Here is a 19,170-nt window from a genome sequence, read left to right as displayed (position 1 = left end):
ACCAAGAGCAGAGGTGCGAGGCGCCCTGTGCCCCTGTGCGGGCGGAACCGCCTGAGAGCAAAGACAAAGCACTGCCCCGCCTGTCCGGCGCCAAGCCGCCCTCCCCCAGCCCCGCCCCGCCCCCGAGCCCCGCCCACCCCGCCCCGCCCCCGAGCCCCCGCCCTTCTGAGCCCCGCCCCCTGAGCCCCCCTTACCCTCCCCTCCCCTGCCCTCCGAGCCTTGCCCCGCCCCGCCCCTTCCCAGCCCCGCCCCCGCCCCCGCCCCTCCCTGAGCCCCGCCCCCTGAGCCCCCCTTACCAGCCCCGCCCCGCTGCGCGCCCCTGCCCCCGCCGCGCGCACGTACCAGCCGGCGGATCTCGCGCTCGCACTCCTTTTTGATGCGGGAGATCTCCTCCTGGTGCAGGTGGTACACGCTCCTGATCTCCGCGGCCTTGATCTTGTCGGCGCGGATGACCAGGGTCAGCGCCTCCTCCACCTGCCTCTTGGCGCCCTTCAGCTCCGAGATCTCCTGCTGCATCTTCACCTTCTCCACCTCGAAGCCCTTCTTGGCCTCCTCCTTGGCCTCGGACAGCAGCACGGTGCGCGCCCTGTCCGGGCCGCCGTCGCGCACGGCGTGCAGCAGCGCCTGCAGCCGCTGGTTCTCGCTGTCCTTGGTCCTGATGACGCGCAGCAGCTCGGCCTCGTGCTGCCGCAGCAGCGCCTCCCGCAGCGCCTGCAGCTCCTTCATCTTCTCCTCGTGCAGCTTGGTCCTGAGCTCGGTGAGCAGAACGGCGCTCTTGTGCTGTTCGTGCTCCCGCGCCTGCCTGAGCTCCTGGTTCTTCTCCCTCTCCACCCGGCCGACCTGCGGCACAGCGAGACACGGTCGGCCCGGAGCCAGACTGCCGCGACACCCGAGCGCAGCGTTCGGAAAGGCTGTGTGTTCTTGCAGAGTTGGGAGCTACCGTCTATTAGGGAAGGTCTCGTTAAAACACAGGTTGAAAACAGTCAAGCCTCGTGGGTGGGCAGCGTGATACTATGCACCCAGTAGGCGCCAACCCTGGAAGCAAGAGGGCAGACGCACGGGTGTCCGGAAACCTGCGTGCTCAGGAGGCTGAAACCAGCACCTCTCAAACGAATCCGCCAAGGAGGGGCCAAGGCCGTAGGGGGCAGGGGGTGGGGGCTCCTGCCCCCCGGACGGCTTCAGCCCAAACGAGGGATGTCTCACTTACCTTCTACGACACTCTCAGCAAAGGGAGAAACCAACGCAGGCGGGGTGGGGGCGGGTCGGGGCGGGGGCTGTGTGTGGGGGCGGGGTTGGGGGCCCACCTTGCTCTTTTCCTGCTGCAGCTCGATCTGGATCTCAGTGAGCTTGGCCCGCAGGTCCTCGTTGGCAGCCTGCAGGGCGGCGAGGACCTCCGCCTTGTCCCCCTTGCTCCGGCCGCCTGCGCCCTTCTTGGACATGGTGAGGGTGGCCCGAGGGGCAGCCGCGTGTCTGGGCCGATCGCCTGCCTGTAGCTTCTCTACATCTTCTCACTCACCTGAGGGAAAGCGCGCTGTGAGCAGACCGCACGGAGCCTGGGGGGACCCACGAACAGGGTGCGAGGGGATACATCTGCTGGCCTGAGTCTTCGGCCGGACTGCCCACCGTGTCACAGACCGCAGGGGCCGCCTGCCCTCCACCCACACCCCGGATGGAACCCTCTCCATGGAAGCACATTTCTCGTGCCTCTGGGATAACAGACGATCAGATCAGATCAGATCAGATCAGTCGCTCAGTCGTGTCCGACTCTTTGCAACCCCATGAATCGCAGCACGCCAGGCCTCCCTGTCCATCACCAACTCCCGGAGTTCACTCAGACTCACGTCCATCGAGTCAGTCATACCATCCAGCCATCTCATCCTCTGTCGTCCCCTTCTCCTCCTGCCCCCAATCCCTCCCAGCATCAGAGTCTTTTCCAATGAGTCAACTCTTCGCATGAGGTGGCCAAAGTACTGGAGTTTCACCTTTAGCATCATTCCTTCCAAAGAAATCCCAGGGCTGATCTCCTTCAGAATGGACTGGTTGGATCTCCTTGCAGGCCAAGGGACTCTCAAGAGTCTTCTCCAACACCATAGTTCAAAAGCATCAATTCTTCGGTGCTCAGCCTTCTTCACAGTCCAACTCTCACATCCATACATGACCACAGGAAAAACCATAGCCTTGACTAGACGAACTTTTGTTGGCAAAGTAATGTCTCTGCTTTTGAATATGCTATCTAGGTTGGTCATAACTTTCCTTCCAAGGAGTAAGCGTCTTTTAATTTCATGGCTGCACTCACCATCTGTAGTGATTTTGGAGCCCAGAAAAATAAAGTCTGACACTGTTTCCACTGTTTCCCCATCTATTTCCCATGAAGTGATGGCACCGGATGCCATGATCTTCGTTTTCTGAATGTTGAGCTTTAAGCCAACTTTTTCACTCTCCTCTTTCACTTTCATCAAGAGGCTTTTGAGTTCCTCTTCACTTTCTGCCATAAGGGTGGTAATATCTGCATATCTGAGGTTATTGATATTTCTCCCGGCAATCTTGATTCCAGCTTGTGCTTCATCCAGCCCAGTGTTTCTCATGATGTACTCTGCATATAAGTTAAATAAACAGGGTGACAATATACAGCCTTGACGAACTCCTTTTCCTATTTGGAACCAGTCTGTTGTGCCATGTCCAGTTCTAACTGTTGCTTCCTGACCTGCATACAAATTTCTCAAGAGGCAGATCTGCGGGGAGCTGCCCGTGAGAATGGGGTCCTTTGTCTGAAGGACACAGCTCTGGGAGCTGCCTCAGTCCTTGAGGGTTTGCTTGCAAACATAGCTCTCTGTCCCGCTACCCCAGAGATTAGGCGCTTATTTACTGCAGGCTCCTGGAATTCTGTGCAAACTTCTCATGCACAGAGAAATGTTATCTGGTGTAAGAAATAATAACAGGGAGCCATTCCCATGCTCTCAAGATTTCTTGTAACTGTTTGTAAGATGTACAGGCCAACTAAGAAAAAATGTCAACTGTTTTGTCTTTCTCACGCTTTTCTGTATGAGATGTTGAATAAAGTTGGTGTCAGACTGCGTCCCTTCGTGGTGACGTGTCTGAACCTCTCGACCCCATCTTTGTAGTCTCTTGCTTTAGTTTCTTTCTTAGCCCCGCCGTGCACGTTCTCGGGACCTGATCAACTTTGCCGGCTGGCTCTGGCACAGATCAGGTGTTCTGGTATTCCCATCTCTTTCAGAATTTTCCACAGTTTATTGTGATCCACACAGTCAAAGGCTTTGGCATAGTCAATAAAGCAGAAATAGATGTTTTTCTGGAATTCTCTTCCTTTTTCCATGATCCAGCAGATGTTGGCAATTTGATCTCTGATTCCTCTGCCTTTTCTAAAACCAGCTTGAACATCAGGAAGTTCACGGTTCACTTATTGTTGAAGCCTGGCTTGGAGAATTTTGAACATTACTTTACTAGCGTGTGAGATGAGTGCAATTGTGCCGTAGTTTGAGCATTCTTTGGCATTGCCTTTTTTTGGGATTGGAATGAAAACTGACCTTTTCCAGTCCTGTGGCCACTGCTGAGTTTTCCAAATTTGCTGGCATATTGAGTGCAGCACTTTCACAGCACCATCTTTCAGGATTTGAAAGAGCTCAACTGGAATTCCATCACCTCCACTAGCTTTGTTCATAGTGATGCTTTCTAAGGCCCATTTGACTTCACATTCCAGGATGTCTGGCTCTAGGTCAGTGATCACATCATCATGATTTTCTGGGTCATGAAGATCTTTTTTGTACAGTTCTTCTGTGTATTCTTGCCATCTCTTCTTAATATCTTCTGCTTCTGTTAGGTCCATACCATTTATCGAGCCCATCTTTGCATGAAATGTTCCTTTGGTATCTCCAATTTTCTTGAAGAGATCCCTAGTCTTTCCCATTCTGTTGCTTTCCTCTATTTCTTTGCATTGATCGCTGAAGAAGGCTTTCTTATCTCTTCTTGCTATTCTTTGGAACTCTGCATTCAGATGTTTATATCTTTCCTTTTCTCCTTTGCTTTTCGCTTCTCTTCTCTTCACAGCTATTTGTAAGGCCTCCCAAGACAGCCATTTTGCTTTTTTGCATTTCTTTTCCATGGGGATGGTCTTGATCCCTGTGTCCTGTACAATGTCACGAACCTCATTCCATAGTTCATCAGGCACTCTATCTATCAGATCTAGGTCCTTAAATCTATTTCTCACTTCCACTGTATAATCATAAGGGATTTGATTTAGGTCATACCTGAATGGTCTAGTGGTTTTCCCTACTTTCCTCAGTACATGTTTATTCTTTGCCCCTTTGCAATAAGACTCTGGGGACCAAAGTTAGGGCCCAACTTCTCACAGGATGTGTGGCAGATGGATGGCAGGAGCGGGTGTGAAACACGAGCTTCTCTGACATGAACGGAGGGGCGTCTGGGACCCCTGGGGCCCATGAACCAGCTTGGAAGGGGTCGCACCCTCAGCCCAGGAGACCAAGTCTTGGTGGGCGTGTGCACACTCTGGACCACCTGGGCTCCGGGCTCCACCCTGGCTTGTTCACCTGTCACCCCACCTGGACGCCTGAGTCTGCTGGCCCAGGCCCGGGGCAGCCCCCACTCCTCCCGTATCCCAGTGCCCAGCACCCAGTGTGAGACTGGGAGAGTCCACTAGCTTTGCCTGGATTAAAAGGCAGAGGGGTTCGGGGTTCTGCTCCCCTGCTGCCTGGCCCCCTCCCCCTGCCTGTCTCCTCACCGGCACAGAGACACAGAGTGTCCCAAGGTGTCCCCGAGGCCTCCATCCTGTGCTTAGACACCTGCCCGGTACACTGCTCAGGCTCTTCCAGGCCAGGTCTGGGAGCCCTGCAGGACCATGGGTTCCTACTGGCCTCCTGGAGCTCCAGGTGGGGGGCTCGGTGACCCCAGCCCTCAGCCTTCTGTGAGCAGGAGCCTGGCCCCACAGTTGCTGTGCAGCGTCCTCAGCCGCCTGGCCACCCTCCCTAGGACCCCTGTGACCATCTCTGGTCTGTTCTCTGCAGCTGCCTTTAAGCAACATTGACCAGACCCCCTCCCCGGCCCCAGAAACCCCTGCTGCCCTGTGTCCGCCTCAGATCACAGGGAATTCCGAGCTCCTGTGCAACTGGCTGGCTGCCGTCCACCCCAGCTAGCATTTCCTCAATGTTTTCTGAAAACAGGCGTGTTATGTTTTACTTATTTTAAAATGAAACTCCGCAGGCCTTTCCTGGACAGAGAGGCAGCCTCACCGGCCATCTGAGAGGAGAGGAAGGGCAGGGTGAAATGAGCGAGAGGCCCGGGGCGGTGCCCACACTGGCCGGCAGCAGAGGGGCGCTCCCCGCTCCCGCCCCCCAGCCAGCCCGGCCCACCCAGCCGCTGGCTCGTCCACAGTCCGCCAGCATTTCCTCCCACAGGCTCACACGGACAGCATGGCTCGGGCTGCTTGGTACCCCTGCCTGCCGCCTGGACCCCGGGGTACTGAGCAGCCTCTGCCCAGGCCCTGGCCTCCCGGCACCGATAGCTTTCGTTCGATAAAATAACAGGCCTCGAGCCCCTGCCCGGCAGCCCCCTAAAGGCGAGGTCCTGCCTTTCCCAGCGCATTTGGGCACAAACAGCAAGTGTGTTGAAGTCGCTATTTATGGGAAAGAGTGTGGACAGACGAACTCTCCCCAGAGCCCGCTGGGAGCGTGCGGGGTGTCCCAGACGCCCACGCCGGGGCAGGGACTCCAGGGCCCCGCCTGCCCCGAGGCTGTGCCCCCGGGGGCGCTTGATGGGATGATTCCCTGTGAGCAGTGTGGGGGTCGCCCCTCCCCACACCCTACTTGCACTGAGCGCATGCGCACTGAGCCTTTGGCTGGAGCGCCGCCCCGGCTCCTCCCACATCCGAGCGGACAGCGCCCACACCAGTGACTCGGAGGCTGCGTGTGCCTGGGGGCTCCGGGGCCTCTGGCCCACGTCATGTGTTCCTCTGCACCCGCGGCCTGGTGCTCACACACCCACACCAGTGAAGTGCCAGCTGCCACGGTCACCTCGTCTCCCGGATGCCGTCACGCTCCCACGTCCTTCCTGTTACCCGGGACACAGACGGGGTGGGCGGAGGGCAGACAGAGGCCTTGGGAGCGTCAGGTCCAGCGGGCACTGCGGAGCCTCCCCCTTGGGGATGCCAGGAGCTCTGGCTCCCACGCGGCAACCTGGATGGTGCCCAGGGCTATGGCACACTCTCTGAAGAGCCCCAAGCTTGGCCAGTGGGGTTCAGGCCTGAGCAGGACCCCGGGCGGGGGTGGGGCTCTGCTGGACAGAGCCCTCGGGACCACTCCCAGGGTCGCCCGGGCCAGCGCGGGGGCTGGAGCCAGCGGGGTCGGCCCCTCCGCTCTCCCGAGGGTCTCCTTGGCCGAGACCCTCCGGGCCACCTCTGAAGCCCACGCCGCCCATCCCAGATGGCCCCTCACGGCCCCTCACGGATCCTGCGGGGAGGGCAGGGCACAGAGCCCCAGGGCTGAGTGGTCAGGGTAGGGGCGGGGGCGCAGCAGCAGCTTGTGACCTGTGGTTCACGAGCACAGGGGTTCCCCGCCTCCCCCCTCCACCACCTCCCCACCACCGGGGCCGCGCTCGGACGGCCCTCCCAGCACCCACCCCTTCTCCTGTGCAGCCCTGCACACGCCTCCCTGGCTTGACCCCCTCTGCCTGGCCTCACTAACTCCCATGAGGCCCTGGTGACCTAGGGGCCCAGGGCACTGCAGGCTCTCGGTCTCCAGGGAAGGCCCGGTTCCCTGGGAGCAGGACTGAGTCAGATCGGCCGTGCCAGGTGGACGGAGCCGACCTTCCACTTGGAGCCACCGCCCACGCCGTCTGAACCTCAATGCAGAACACACTCAAGTCAGGCCTCTGGCGGCCTGCTCACGAGGCTCGAGGCTGGGGGTTGAGGTGCTGGTGGGAAGGGGCTGTAAGGCACGACCCGGAGGCAGCCCCCTGATGAGGACGCACCTGAGCACCTCTGCACGCGGTTCGTGGTGAGAGCCTGCCTCGCGGTGCCGGCACCTTGGTCCTGAGGTTGAATCAGACCCTCCGAAGCCGGTGTGACCTCTGCGCCCCCGCAGGAAGCCCAGGGACAGGAGGAGGGCGGGCATCTCTCCGGGTCCTCTCACTCTCCCCATGCCAGACCGGCACCCACATGAGGCCCCAGCCAACCGTGTGTGCCCCGCTTTGGTCGGAAGTCCTTAAATGATCAGGTCGATGGTGCAGTCCGCCCACTCCCATCTCAAGGTCTCCAAGGAGGTAATAACGCAAGCAGAAGAGTGCCCCTCGGGTCTCTGAGTGAGTTGTTTTGTGCTCGGAGGGTTTAGAGTGAGACACAGCTTGCGGCCCAGGGCGTGTTGGCACCACGGTTGGGTCACCTTGGAGGCTGGTCTGGACACCTCGCCCCACCTCGGTCCTGCCGGCCTCCATCCAGTTTTCTCCACGTGGAGCCCGCGGGCTGGTGTGCTGCCCCAAGCATGCAGGTAGAAGGAAACTGCCAACACGCAGGCATCACCTGGGTGACGCCCCAGCAAGGGGTGAGTGAGCAGGGTCACGAAGGGGCTTCGACCTTGCAGAGCCGGTCATCTTTGCCCGGATGCTCTCTGGGTTAAGAGGCTGACCCACAGCCAGCAAAGGATGCGTTTGATGCTTCTGGTCTGGTCATTTCTGTGCAAACCCAAGGCCATGGTTGGCGGGGGACGCTCCCTGTCACATCCCACAGGGACCCCTTAAGTACAGGCCATCAGACAAATGCTCGGAGGAGCGGGGAGGTCCAGCCGTGATGGCAGTGGGCAGTCACGTGGGCTGTAGGCTGTGGGGAGCTCAAACCCGGGTGGGGTTGGTTCCAAGGCACCTCCTCCTCCCAACTTCAGACACACTAGTTCCGGAGCACGGTCTTTCAGGAAACTCACAGCACGGAGCATCTGCCCAGAGGAATACACGTCCTACTGGACACGGCCCGTTAGGGCTGGTGCACTCCTGCGGTGAGGCCCTCACTGGTAACGGCAAGACTCTCGCTGCAAATCCGATGAAACGTGTGGAACAGGCTCGTTTGACTGTGCTAGGCTGACGTGACACTTAGAAACACATGTGGTGTTTTAATGAGTCTCTGGAGAGAGATCAGAATTCTTGAGGGTTTGGGCTGTGACCTCTATTTCTAACCACAGCGTTCTCAAAGAAGTCACATGTGTGCTGATCTTGTGCACACCCCGATTGGAAGTAGAGTTTGAAGAAAATGGGGTGATGGCCTTTGACAGGAAGGGAAGGAAAGGGAACTTTCCAGTTCGCTCTCCAGGTTCTGGCGAGAGTGGCAGTGGAGAGCAGGAGGAGCCGGGTGCAGCCCGCCTGCAGGAGGGTGGTCCCTTTTCTCTGTCCGCTTGCCAGGCACACGACCTCCCAGAGGTTTCTAGAAGGTTGTTCTCAAGCCCCCAAAGCATGAGCCTCGCCCAAGAAAGCCTATTAATCAGGTCCAGGCTCTCCAGGAGGAAGAAGGCCCAGGGGTTCACCCGGTGGGCCGAGACCCTGCTCCTGGTCATCAGCAGGGAGGGGATCCAGCTCCAGGGGAGGAGCTCTGGGTAAGGAGCCCCCCTCACCCCAAATGTCCCAGGTGGGGTTGGAGGTCACGGGAGAGGAAGAGCCGGATGGGGGCTCTGGGTGGGCGACCACAGGCCCAGTGAGTCAGTCAGCTCACCTGAGCCTGAGAGTGGGGACTTCTCCAGGATGGGACGTCCACCCACAGTGACCATCACACCAGACAGTGAAGGTCCTCTGATGGAGAAGATGCCCGTGCTTCTCACTACACCCACAGTTCTCATCCACAAGACCTCTGCCGTGACTTCAACACTCCCACATTTTGATCCATCAAGTTGGCCGTGAGTCCTCACTCCTAGTCTACAGAACTGAATCCACCCCACAGTCCCTCTGTGTTGAAAGGAGACGTGTGTGATTCAGGCTGCAGCTCTGACTCACCTGTGAATGAGTTAAAGGCTAAAGTTTCCTAGAGGTGCTGTGATTTATTCTTAAATAAACTTCAATATCGGAGAAGGCGATGGCACCCTACTCCAGTACTCTTGCCTGGAAACTCCCATGGACGGAGGAGCCTGGTAGGCTGCAGATCCATGTGTCGATTCAGATGCAGCCTTGTGAGCTGATATAGGTAGATTCTGGTGCACCCCCATGCAGTTCCCACAGGAGAAGCATCTTGAGACACTAGGAATCATGATCAAGACGCTGGCTTCTGGAACGTCAGCAAAGAGACTGTCTTGTCTCCATCTCCGCCCCTACCTTCATCCCTGCCTCAGCCCCTGGCAACCACAAATCTGCCCTCCATTTCTGTAACCTTGTCATTTCAAGAATGTTGTAGAAATGAAGTCGCACAGCAGGACCTTTTGGAGCCAGCGTTCCTTACTCAGTGCAGTGCTGGAGATCCATCCAGGTTGTGTGTGCAGAGTTCACGGGCATTCGTGCTCACTGCTGTGGGTGTAGAGCTCACAGTACGGCCAAGTCATCCACTCACCCACTGAGGGGCAACTGGTGGTTATTGCAGGTCACACTGCTGTAAATGTCCATGTCCAGGTTGTTGTGTGAACCCAGGTCTTCATTTCTCTGACACAAATGCCTAGAAGTGCAATTTCTGGTCAGACACAGTTGAACGTGTAGTTATTTAAGAAATGGCAAACCGCTTTCCAGAGAGGCTGCACCACGTGACCCTCCCAGCCCCAGCGTGTGAGGGATCCCATTTCTCAGCATCCTTTACAGCATTTGGTGTTGCTGCTTTTTGTTTATTTTAGCCATTCTGATAAGTGGTATCTCGTTGTGGTTTTATTCCTTCTAACCTACTTTTTAAACTGAAGTATAGTTGATTTACAATGTTGTGTTAATTTCTGCTGTAAGCAAAGTGACTCAGTTTTTTATATATATTTTAAAATACATAGACGATTTCTTTTTCATATTCTTTCGCATCATGGTTTATCACAGGGTATTGAGTGTAATTCCCTGTGCTCTGTGGTAGGACCTCGTTATTATCGATTCTACATGGAATAGTTTGCGTTTGCTAATCCCAAACTCCCCGTCTGTCCCTCCTCTCCTTTTCTCTCTGTTTATGAGTCTGCTTCTGTTCCTTAGATACGTTCGTTCGTGCCATATTCTATATTCCACGTATAAGAGATATCACATTGCTTTTTGTCGTTTTCTAGCTTACTTCATTTACGATGATAATCTCTCAGCCCATCTGTTTGCTGCAAATGGCATGATTTCCTGCTGTTTTGTGGTTGAATAATGTTCCAGTGTATATATGCACCACATCTTCTTTATCTATTCATCTGCTGATGGACACTGAGGCAGAGTCCACGTCTTGACTACTGTGAATAGTCCTGCTATGAACACTGGGGTGCGTGTATCTTTGAATTATAGTTTTGTCCAGATGTAGCCCAGGAGTGGGATTGTTGGATCATATGGTAATTCTATTTTTAGTTTTCTGATGAATCTCCACACCGTTGTCCATTGTGGCTGCACTAACTTACATCCCCCCGACAGTGTAGGAGGGCTGCCTTATCTCCACACCCTCTAGCGTTTACTGTTTGTAGACTTTTTGATGATGGCCATTCTGATCAGTGTGAGGTGATACCTCATTGTAGTTTTGACTTGCATTTCTCTAATAATTAGTGACACTGAGCATCTTTTCATGTGCCTATTGGCCATCTGTATGTCTTAGGAGAAATGTCTATTTAAGTCTTCTGCCCATAGTTTGGTTGGGTTGCTTATTTTTTGCTGTTTTGTTGAGCTCTATGAGCTGTTTGATATTTTGGAAATTAAGCTCTTGTTGGCTGCCTTGTTTGCCAATATTTCCTCTGTTTATGGTTTCGTTTGTAGTGCAAAAGCTTGTAAGTTTGCTAAGTTTCCACTTGTTTATTTTTGTTTTTATTTCCACTGCCTTGGGAGACTGACCTAGGGAAACATTGGTGCGATTTATGCCTCGCTGTGGCTTTAATCTGCATTTCCCTCCCCACCGCCGGCGGCCACTGCCCTGTGCTTGTCTGCCATCTGTGTGCCCCCAGCGAGCTGTCTGCTGCTGACCCTCCGGCCAGAGGGGGCCGGCTCTCCTTGGGGCCGCTTCTGTCTGTGCCCGTCCATCCATCTGACTCGCTGGCCTCTTCAACTGCAACCCCAGGAGAAAACCCAGGGAGCTCACCGCTGTGTCTTCCTGGGTCTTGAGGTCGGTAGATGCCCTACCTTCTTCACTCCACCTTTCAGTCTCTTTACATTTGTTTTAGACCAGTGTCCAGAGATTTTATTGTACTAACAGGAGGAACAGGGAAAAGTATGTCTGCTCTGTCTTCTGGAGGCAGAAGGCCACAACTTTATGATCAAAGAAAAAAAAATCTTAGACTTGTATTTACTACTATTTCAGTTAGAATTTAAATCATAAGCGTGATTTAAAACTTGCTGGCTCAAGTCTCAGGATCGAAGACAGACATTATACTAAATGATTGTAGGGAATTCCCTGCAGGTCCAGTGGCTGGGACTCTGGTTTCACTGCTAAGGGCCCAGGTTCGGTCCCTGGTTGGAGGACTAAGATCCTGCAAACCGTGTACCGAGTGGCCAAATTTAAATGAATAAATGAATGGTGGCAGACACCACCCACCTGTTTGAGCAAAGGGTCCCCAGCACTGCCCTCGAGTGAGCGGCTCTGGGAGACGCGTGCTGTGTGAGCCTCTCTGACTCAGTCCTGGGAGGACGCCCCTCCTGAGACACGGGCTGCAGCAGCTTCGCCTTTGCAAAGTGAACCACTGAGCCTCCTCAGGTGTCAGCGCCAGAGTTTTGAAAAGAACAGAAGTGAGTTTATGCACAGCTTTGCTTCTGCCAAACCCGTCACCTGGCCGGTCAGCGTTTAAAAATGGAGACGTCTAACAACCAGATTTCCAAGAGAGACTCTCAGGATCACCAGCCAAAGCCCTGGTTGTTCAGATGAGGAAACCGGGGTCTGGAGGGGGCGTGTCCCCCGAGGAAAGCCGGCTCCAGACCTACCCCCGCCCAGGGCAGGCGGCACCACGTGGGCTGGTGGGGTCCCCTCGGGGACTTGTGATCGGAGGCAGCAGGAGAGACCCCAGAGGGCGACGTCAGGACTGAGCCAAACAGGCCGAGCCTGAAAGTCACTCCGTGTTTCTGACTCGGGAAGCTCAAAGGAAAAGCTCAAGAACGGTGTTCTTGAACGGTGCCCAGAAGGGTGCTCAAATACATTTAAAGGAATACAAAGAATCCAGCCCAACAATATAAAATCACAATGCCTGGCATTCAATCAAATGTTTCCAGACCTGCAAAGAAGTAGGGAAATGGGCGCCCTAATGAGAGGAAAGGAACACCGAGCAGAAAGAAATGCAGGCACGAGGCACACGTGGGGGTTAGCAGACCAGAATATCAGCACAGCCAGAGCTCATAAAGCCACAATTCCCACAGCGCAGGGGAAACAGCAGCCTGTCAAGAAGAGACAGAGAATAAATTCCAAAGACCCACATCAATAATATAGAGGTTAAAATACCATGTCTGAGACAAAAAAAATTCAGTGTGTGGTATTAACAGCAGAATTGTCCATCCCAAACGAGAGGTTCTAAACTTTAAACGTCGCACCAGACGTCGTCTAAACTAGAACAGTGATCGGAGACCCACTGCCATTTGTTTCAAAAATACGCCAACAACCTCTTCTTTAGTAAAATCTTCACATTATTCCTCTTCCCTTTGAAATTCTACCAACCACACAGAATAAGGTTATATATCACCCCCATTAGGATACTTTTTTTTTGATTGAAGGCTTCCACTGATCATCCTATCACATCTTTACAGGACAAGAAAATGCATATAAATGGAAATTTACAGTTTTTACTGTGACCTTCAGCGCTGAGGTTAAAAAAATGTCTTCCAGGTTGAGTTATCATTGCAATTATTATTGCTCTATACTGGCTCAAATAGTACAAATATATTACAAACTCTGATAAATTATTAAGAAGTAAAATTGTATGAGAAATACATCTCTGAATAAGCTGAAGGGGGCTGGCAATCTGAGTGCTTTAGTTAAACTTCCTCTCCTCTCTGGGTTTGGTGCCCCAGAACTCTCCACTTGCGGAAGGTGGGGCCTGCCTTGCTTTGCAGGGGGCCAGGAGGTAAGGAGGGGGCTGTGGGCAGCCCCCCACCCCAGAAAGCCTTCTAAGTGTGCACAGTTGGTGCAGTGGTCACTGCTCGAAGACCACCGTCCCCCCTGATGCACAACCAAACCAGCGGGCCTGTGGGCATCAGGGGGGGAATCACGGCACCCGGGCCTGCTGGGGGCCTCCTGTCCTGACCCTGCCCTGGGTGCTGATCCTGGACGGTCCCAGGAAGGGCGCCCAGAGTTTCCGAAAGCCCAGGACAGGCTGCCCAGGAGGGGAGGGCCTGGGCCCTAGAGGGGAGCAGGGGCTGCAAGGAAGAAGAGGTTCTGGGAGGACCTGCCGGACGACACTTGGCTCAGGCCCCAGGGCAGAGGCCTGGCCACGTTCTGCGCCCGCCTCCACCGAGGCCCCGCAGAGGTCACACGGATCCCGGAGCGAGGGACGGATCCCGCCACCGCGTGCTGACGGTTCTGACTGATCTGCCCCGGACCAGCTTGAAATGGGCCTGGGAGGGATGAGGCAAATGCTTCTCTAATGGGAAAACAGTCTCTTTAGTCTAAATTACACAGTTTTACTAAGCAAGAAACACCCAGCCTCATGAATGGCCAGACGGGTGAAAAACATCGCACAGCTCAGAAAGAGGCCCCGTGTTACATCTAAGGATAGAAAGCATCATAGTCACCAGCAAGGGGAGAGGACCACTCACAAGCACCGGGGTGATTAACTGGCCAGTCGTGAAGGAGAAATAAACCTGTGGAACACTGCCTTTCTGACATGAAATTCTAAATGGATTAAGAGAATTAAAGGCAAAAAACCAAATCACTAAAACTATTGGGGAGATGCAGAAAGGAGCATTTCTGAAGTCTCCAGACAGAGGATTTTTTAGGCTTAAAGGAGATAAAAGGAACCCACAGGAGGCAAGATCAATAGATTCCACCACACAAAATCCTCACCTCGCTTTATCACCAGTGAGATGCAGTTAAGAAGCTAAAAACAAGTGGAAACATCATTTGCAATAAATTCAACAACAAAGCTAGTGTCTTTACTATATTAGGAGATTGTGAAACTCAACAGTAACACTAAGATCTCACAAGATAAACAGGTAACTATCAAAAGACATAACTGGCCAAAAAAGGAACGAAGAGTGGTTTTTAAAACATAGGAGAAAATTGCCTCCGCTTAAGATGTGGAAAGTCATGAGAAAATGTCCCTCCTGTCTTGAAAAATGACAAAGGGCCACATAATCTGCCAAATCATATGTTTCTCTGGGCCCAGGCATAGTTGGGTCCCGAGAGAACCCAAGGGTGACAAGCCAGTCCCAGGGGACCAGGGGGCCTGAGCTGGCTCACCGTGGGCAGAGCTCAGGGGAAGAACTCAGCTCCAACTGCAGCTTGTCTCTGTGGGCTGGATCAGGGCCTGCACACCAGCCTGGAGTCACTGGACCCAGATGCGAGGCAGATGGAGGGCAGGACGGATGCCCCACCTCCAGCCCCTTCTCACAGGCACTGGGAGAAGACCAGCAAGCCCTCTAGTCCTCACGGTTGCGGGGACAGGGTGGGAGGAAACCCCTGCTTCCTCCTGCCCTGGGGTAGGAGTGGAGGGCCCTGGGGAGGGAGACGGAGGCCCTGGGGGTCGGGATCCTGCAGGGACGCAAGCAGAGCTGGGGGATGGGGAAAGGGTGGGAAGACTGAGAAGAACCCCCAGGCACACAGGCCTCAACTCCTAAGCCTGGACCAGAAGAATGAGACCCCCTCCCCCAAATGAGCCTGCACAGGTACAAGCAGCAGCGATCCAGGGCTGGGCAAGGAGCCCCGCTTCAGAGAGAGACTCTTTCAAGATGCCAGTAGGCACAGCGCCAGACACCAAGGGCGGAGCAGGAGCACACAGTAACTACCCCTCCTGGCCCCGGGCGCCACGCTGCACGGCAGCTCGAGGCCAGCGTGGCTGGGGGTGACTCGCCCTGACCCACTTCCCTGCTGCCGGGGTCCCTCAAACCCACGCGCTAACCCACGGAGACAGGTGCCCGTTTTTGGCGTATACGTTCCCTCAGTCTCCACTGCTCTTCCACAGACAGCGCCTGACGTTCAACGAGAAATTATGAGACTCAGAAAAAAGCAAGGAAAAAATCCATTGTCAACAAACACGGCAATCAGAACTAGATTCAGAGGTGCTGCATCGTTGCAACTACCAGACAGAAAACTTAGGAATCAGACGAAATAGTTACAATATTTGCACACTTAAAGCCCCAAGACAGTCATGAGAGAAAGTTAAAGATCTAAATGGAGAGCTACACTCTGTTTGTGGATCACAAAACTTAATATTGTTATGATGTTAATTTCCCCCAAATTGAAATAGACGTCAAACGCAACCTCAAACTTCCAATGGACTTTGTTTTGTAAACACTGAAACGCTGTTTCTAAAACAGATATGGAAAAGGCAAACGATCTACATTTGCAGTTCGGGAAAATCTAACAGGTAATTTTGGAAAATAACAAATTTGGAGTTGGAAATTATCACCAGGACTTCTAGGTTACAATAAAGCTACGGTAATACGTGTATAATATATGATGTCATATATGTGGATATGTTGTGTGCTGTTTGTGTCCTTTGCAACCTTTTGTGCTGTAGCCCGAAAGGCTCCTCTATCCACGGGATTCTCCAGGCAAGAACACTGGAGTGGGTCGCCATGCCCTCCTCCAGGGCACCTTCCTGACCCAGGGATCGAACCTGAGTCTCCTGTGTCTGCTGCACTGGCAGGCAGGTTCTTTACCCCTAGAGCCGCCTGGGAGGCCCCATATACATATATATGTACACATATAATATGAAATGATGTAATGTATGAGTAATGCATGATGCAAAGATGCACGGATCAGTGAAGCAGAACCAAAAAAGAGCCCCATGTAGTATCTGGCCAATTAATGTTTGACAAAAGGTACAAGAAAATTCAGTGGAGAAAAGACAGTCTTTTGAACAAATGGTGTTGTAACAGTTATGCATCGGTGCTGTAACAGTTATGCATCTACACGCCAAAACAAACAAAAAAGGAAAAGAAAAAAAAGAAAAACCACCCCACAGCTCACTCAGTTCATGTTTGGAAATCTAGTAGAAATAAATCATGGAACTAACGTGAAACTAAAACTATAGAATTTCCAGATGAAAATAGATAAAAATTTCCAGGATCTTGGATTAGAAAAAAACATTCTTAGCAAAAAAAAAAGCACAAATATCATATAAGAAAATGTTGAAAAATTAGACTTCATAAAAATGTAAAATTTGTCTTTGAAAGGTACGGTTAAGAAAACGAAGACAAGCCAAGGCTGGAAGAATATATTTACAAAACACACATCTGATAAAGGTCTTGTTTCCAGAATATATGTGTTTTTTTCATCTGATAAAGGTCTTGTTTCCAGAATATATGTGTTTTTTTCATCTGATAAAGGTCTTGTTTCCAGAATATATGTGTTTTTTACGTCTCAAAATTCATTAATAAGAAGACAAGTAATCCAATTTAAAAACTAGCAAAATATTTTAAACACCTGTCACCAAAGTGCTTCCCTGATAGCTCCGTTGGTGAAGAATCCACCTTCAATGCAGGAGACCCAGGCTGGATTCCTGGGTCAGGAAGATCCCCTGGAGAAGGGATAGGCTACCCACTCCAGTATTCTTGGGCTTCCCTTGTGGCTCAGCTGGTAAAGAATCCGCCTACAATGTAGGACACCTGGGTTCAATCCCTGGGTTGGAAAGATCCCCTGGAGATGGGAAAGGCTACCCACTCCAGTATTCTGGCCTGGAGAATTCCATGGACTGTATTGTCCATGGGGTCACAAAGAGTCAGACACAACTGAGCAACTTTCACTTTCACTTTCTGGACTTTCACTTTCACCTAAGCAAGTGAACAGATGGCAAATAAGTACGTGAGAAGACGTGGGCCTCCCCTCCTCAGGGGCTTGCAGGTGAGGGCCAGCACTGCACGCCCACCCCCATGGAGCGGCGGGCGATGGAGCCGGGGCCTCCCGCAGGTGCCGGCGGGCGTGCACAAGGGCTCAGCCGCTCTGGGCTCTGCAGCTGGGTCAGACGGGCGGGGACCGCCCCACCCTGAGTCCCGCTGGGCCCGCATGTGAGGGTCTCAGGGAGCACTTGCCATGTGGAGAAGCGGCAGAAATAGGCTCGGCGGAGCCCCCAGACTCCACCCCCGCTCCCCAGCCCCACATCTGCTAAACGCCTCGGAAGGTCCTTCCAGCCTTGGGTTTTGCCTCTGTCCCACCCTGAGACCAGAGAAGGACACAGTCAAGGCTGCTATTTAATAAAACTCTGAGATGCGTGTATCAGCTGCCACGCTGGGCCTGCCCTCAGACGAACCTCAGACTAAACGTGCGAGACCCTGACAAACGCCCCTTGGTGCTTTAGGAATAGCGCAACCCTTCCTGCACACGGTCCATCTCCAAAAGACGTAGGAGCCACAGAAAGGTCAGTCTGGGGGACCTCAGGGTGGACACGATGGGTTCTGAGGTCCTTCCTGTTCCCAGCCGCCCTGTAACCCAAGAGGGCGTGGGAGCTCGGGCAACCTCCAGCAGTGGACGGTGGGGGCGACTGCAGGAGAGTCTTCCGGGGCTGCTGCCCAGACGCCTCCCGGGCCACATCCCCTCAGCCCCACCACCGCTGGGCTCTCACAGAGCTCTCAACACGCAGGAAGACCCAGGCAGCTCTTCGAAGCCAAAGCCACACTGGGCCAGCCCAGCACCTGCCGGCAGAGTCCTGGCAGAGGGCAGAGACACATGACCTGGGGGCCACATTCACCCAGTAGGGAGCAGGGGCGCAGCTCCAATGTCAGAGCCGTCAGCCACGGAGCACAGGGTCCCCGGGACCCACAGGGTCTCTTGGCCTCGAGCCTTCAGGACCTTCCAGCCGAGTCCCAGCCTCCAGGCCGCCTGGGACAGAGTCCTCAGCATGGAATGCCTTCCCTCCCCAGGCGTGGGCCTGGCTCCACTCTGAGGCCAGGCTGCCTTCGACCCCGTCCTCGACCCCCTGCTCGCTGCCCCTGGTGGGGTCCCCACGGCCCTCTCCCCACCTGTTAGCTGTGTCACCAGAGGTGGCCTCCTCCTGAGGTGTCAAAGGGACAGCAAGTGCCAGCCCAGCACCCCAGGCCTTGGGAGGGCAGTGCAGGGCAGCCCTGGGCCCCGGCTCTGGAGCACAGCTCGTCATGGGCTGGGGACCGCAGCCAGTGCCTCTGAGCCATGAACCGCGCCCGCCAGGCTCAGGGAGGAAGACAGGGTGACGTCCTCTAAACAGCGGCATCCCGTCGCTGTGACCTGAGTCTGGGCTTTTCAGTCCCTTACTGGAGAGGGCCGCTTCGGGGTCTGAGTGGAGAATTAACACCGCCACCTACTCTATGTCCGGCTTGATCGTCTGGAAACTAATGAACAGTGCTGTGTGCTCAGTCACTCAGTCGTGTCTGACTCCTCGAGACCCCAGGGACTGTAGCCCACCAGGCTCCTCTGTCCATGGGATTCTCCAGGCAGGAATACTGGAGCGGGTTGCCATGTCCTCCTCCAGGGGATCTTCTGGACCCAGGAACTGAACCCGAGTCTCTAACGTCTCCTGCATTGGCAGGCGGCTCCTTTACCACCGGCATCACCTGGGAACTCTAAAGAGCAGTGAAGATCCACAAGGGGTGGGACTGCCCCGGATGGAGGCCCACAGCCCGACCAGCGGTGAGGGCACGTGTGGGCTCTCTGCTTGTCTCAGGGCACGGGTCCCTGGTCTGGGGCTGATGCAGAGCTCATCCTATCCCCTCCCTCCTGCCCCCAACCAGCTCCCCGGCCACAGGGCCACGGCCGGTGGTCCCACGTTGTCAGGCAAGGTCTCCACGTGGTGGGTCTGCCCAGCACTGTCTGCCTGGGAACAGGACCCAGTCTGATGTGTGCGGCATTTGGATTTCATAAGCGAGCCCTCAAGTACTCCCAGAGCCGAGGATGGATGGCTCGGACACGCCTGCGCC

General features: G+C 54.3%; 1 protein-coding gene across 27 annotated transcripts in view; it reads right to left on the bottom strand.

The window, feature by feature from the left end:
* The window catches only part of JAKMIP3 (Janus kinase and microtubule interacting protein 3), a 90,955-nt gene that overhangs the window by 48,264 nt on the left and 23,521 nt on the right, over positions 1–19,170 (bottom strand). For all 27 annotated transcript variants that reach the window (XM_086378210.1, XM_086378205.1, XM_086378213.1 and 24 more), the window contains exons 2-3: positions 1,305–1,516; positions 343–840 (exon numbers count right to left, since the gene is read on the bottom strand). In XM_086378210.1, the coding sequence (XP_086234336.1) occupies positions 343–840; positions 1,305–1,439 (633 nt within the window). In that variant the 5' untranslated portion in view covers positions 1,440–1,516. The remainder of the gene's footprint in view (positions 1–342; positions 841–1,304; positions 1,517–19,170) is intronic.

This window comes from Bos grunniens, chromosome 26 (genome assembly GCF_055505025.1).
Source record: "Bos grunniens cultivar Pamir isolate PY7600 chromosome 26, Bosgru_T2T1.0, whole genome shotgun sequence".
NCBI classification, from domain to species: domain Eukaryota; kingdom Metazoa; phylum Chordata; class Mammalia; order Artiodactyla; family Bovidae; genus Bos; species Bos grunniens.
Note: the sequence above shows the minus strand (reverse complement) of the source record. Positions and strands in the feature narration are given on the sequence as shown.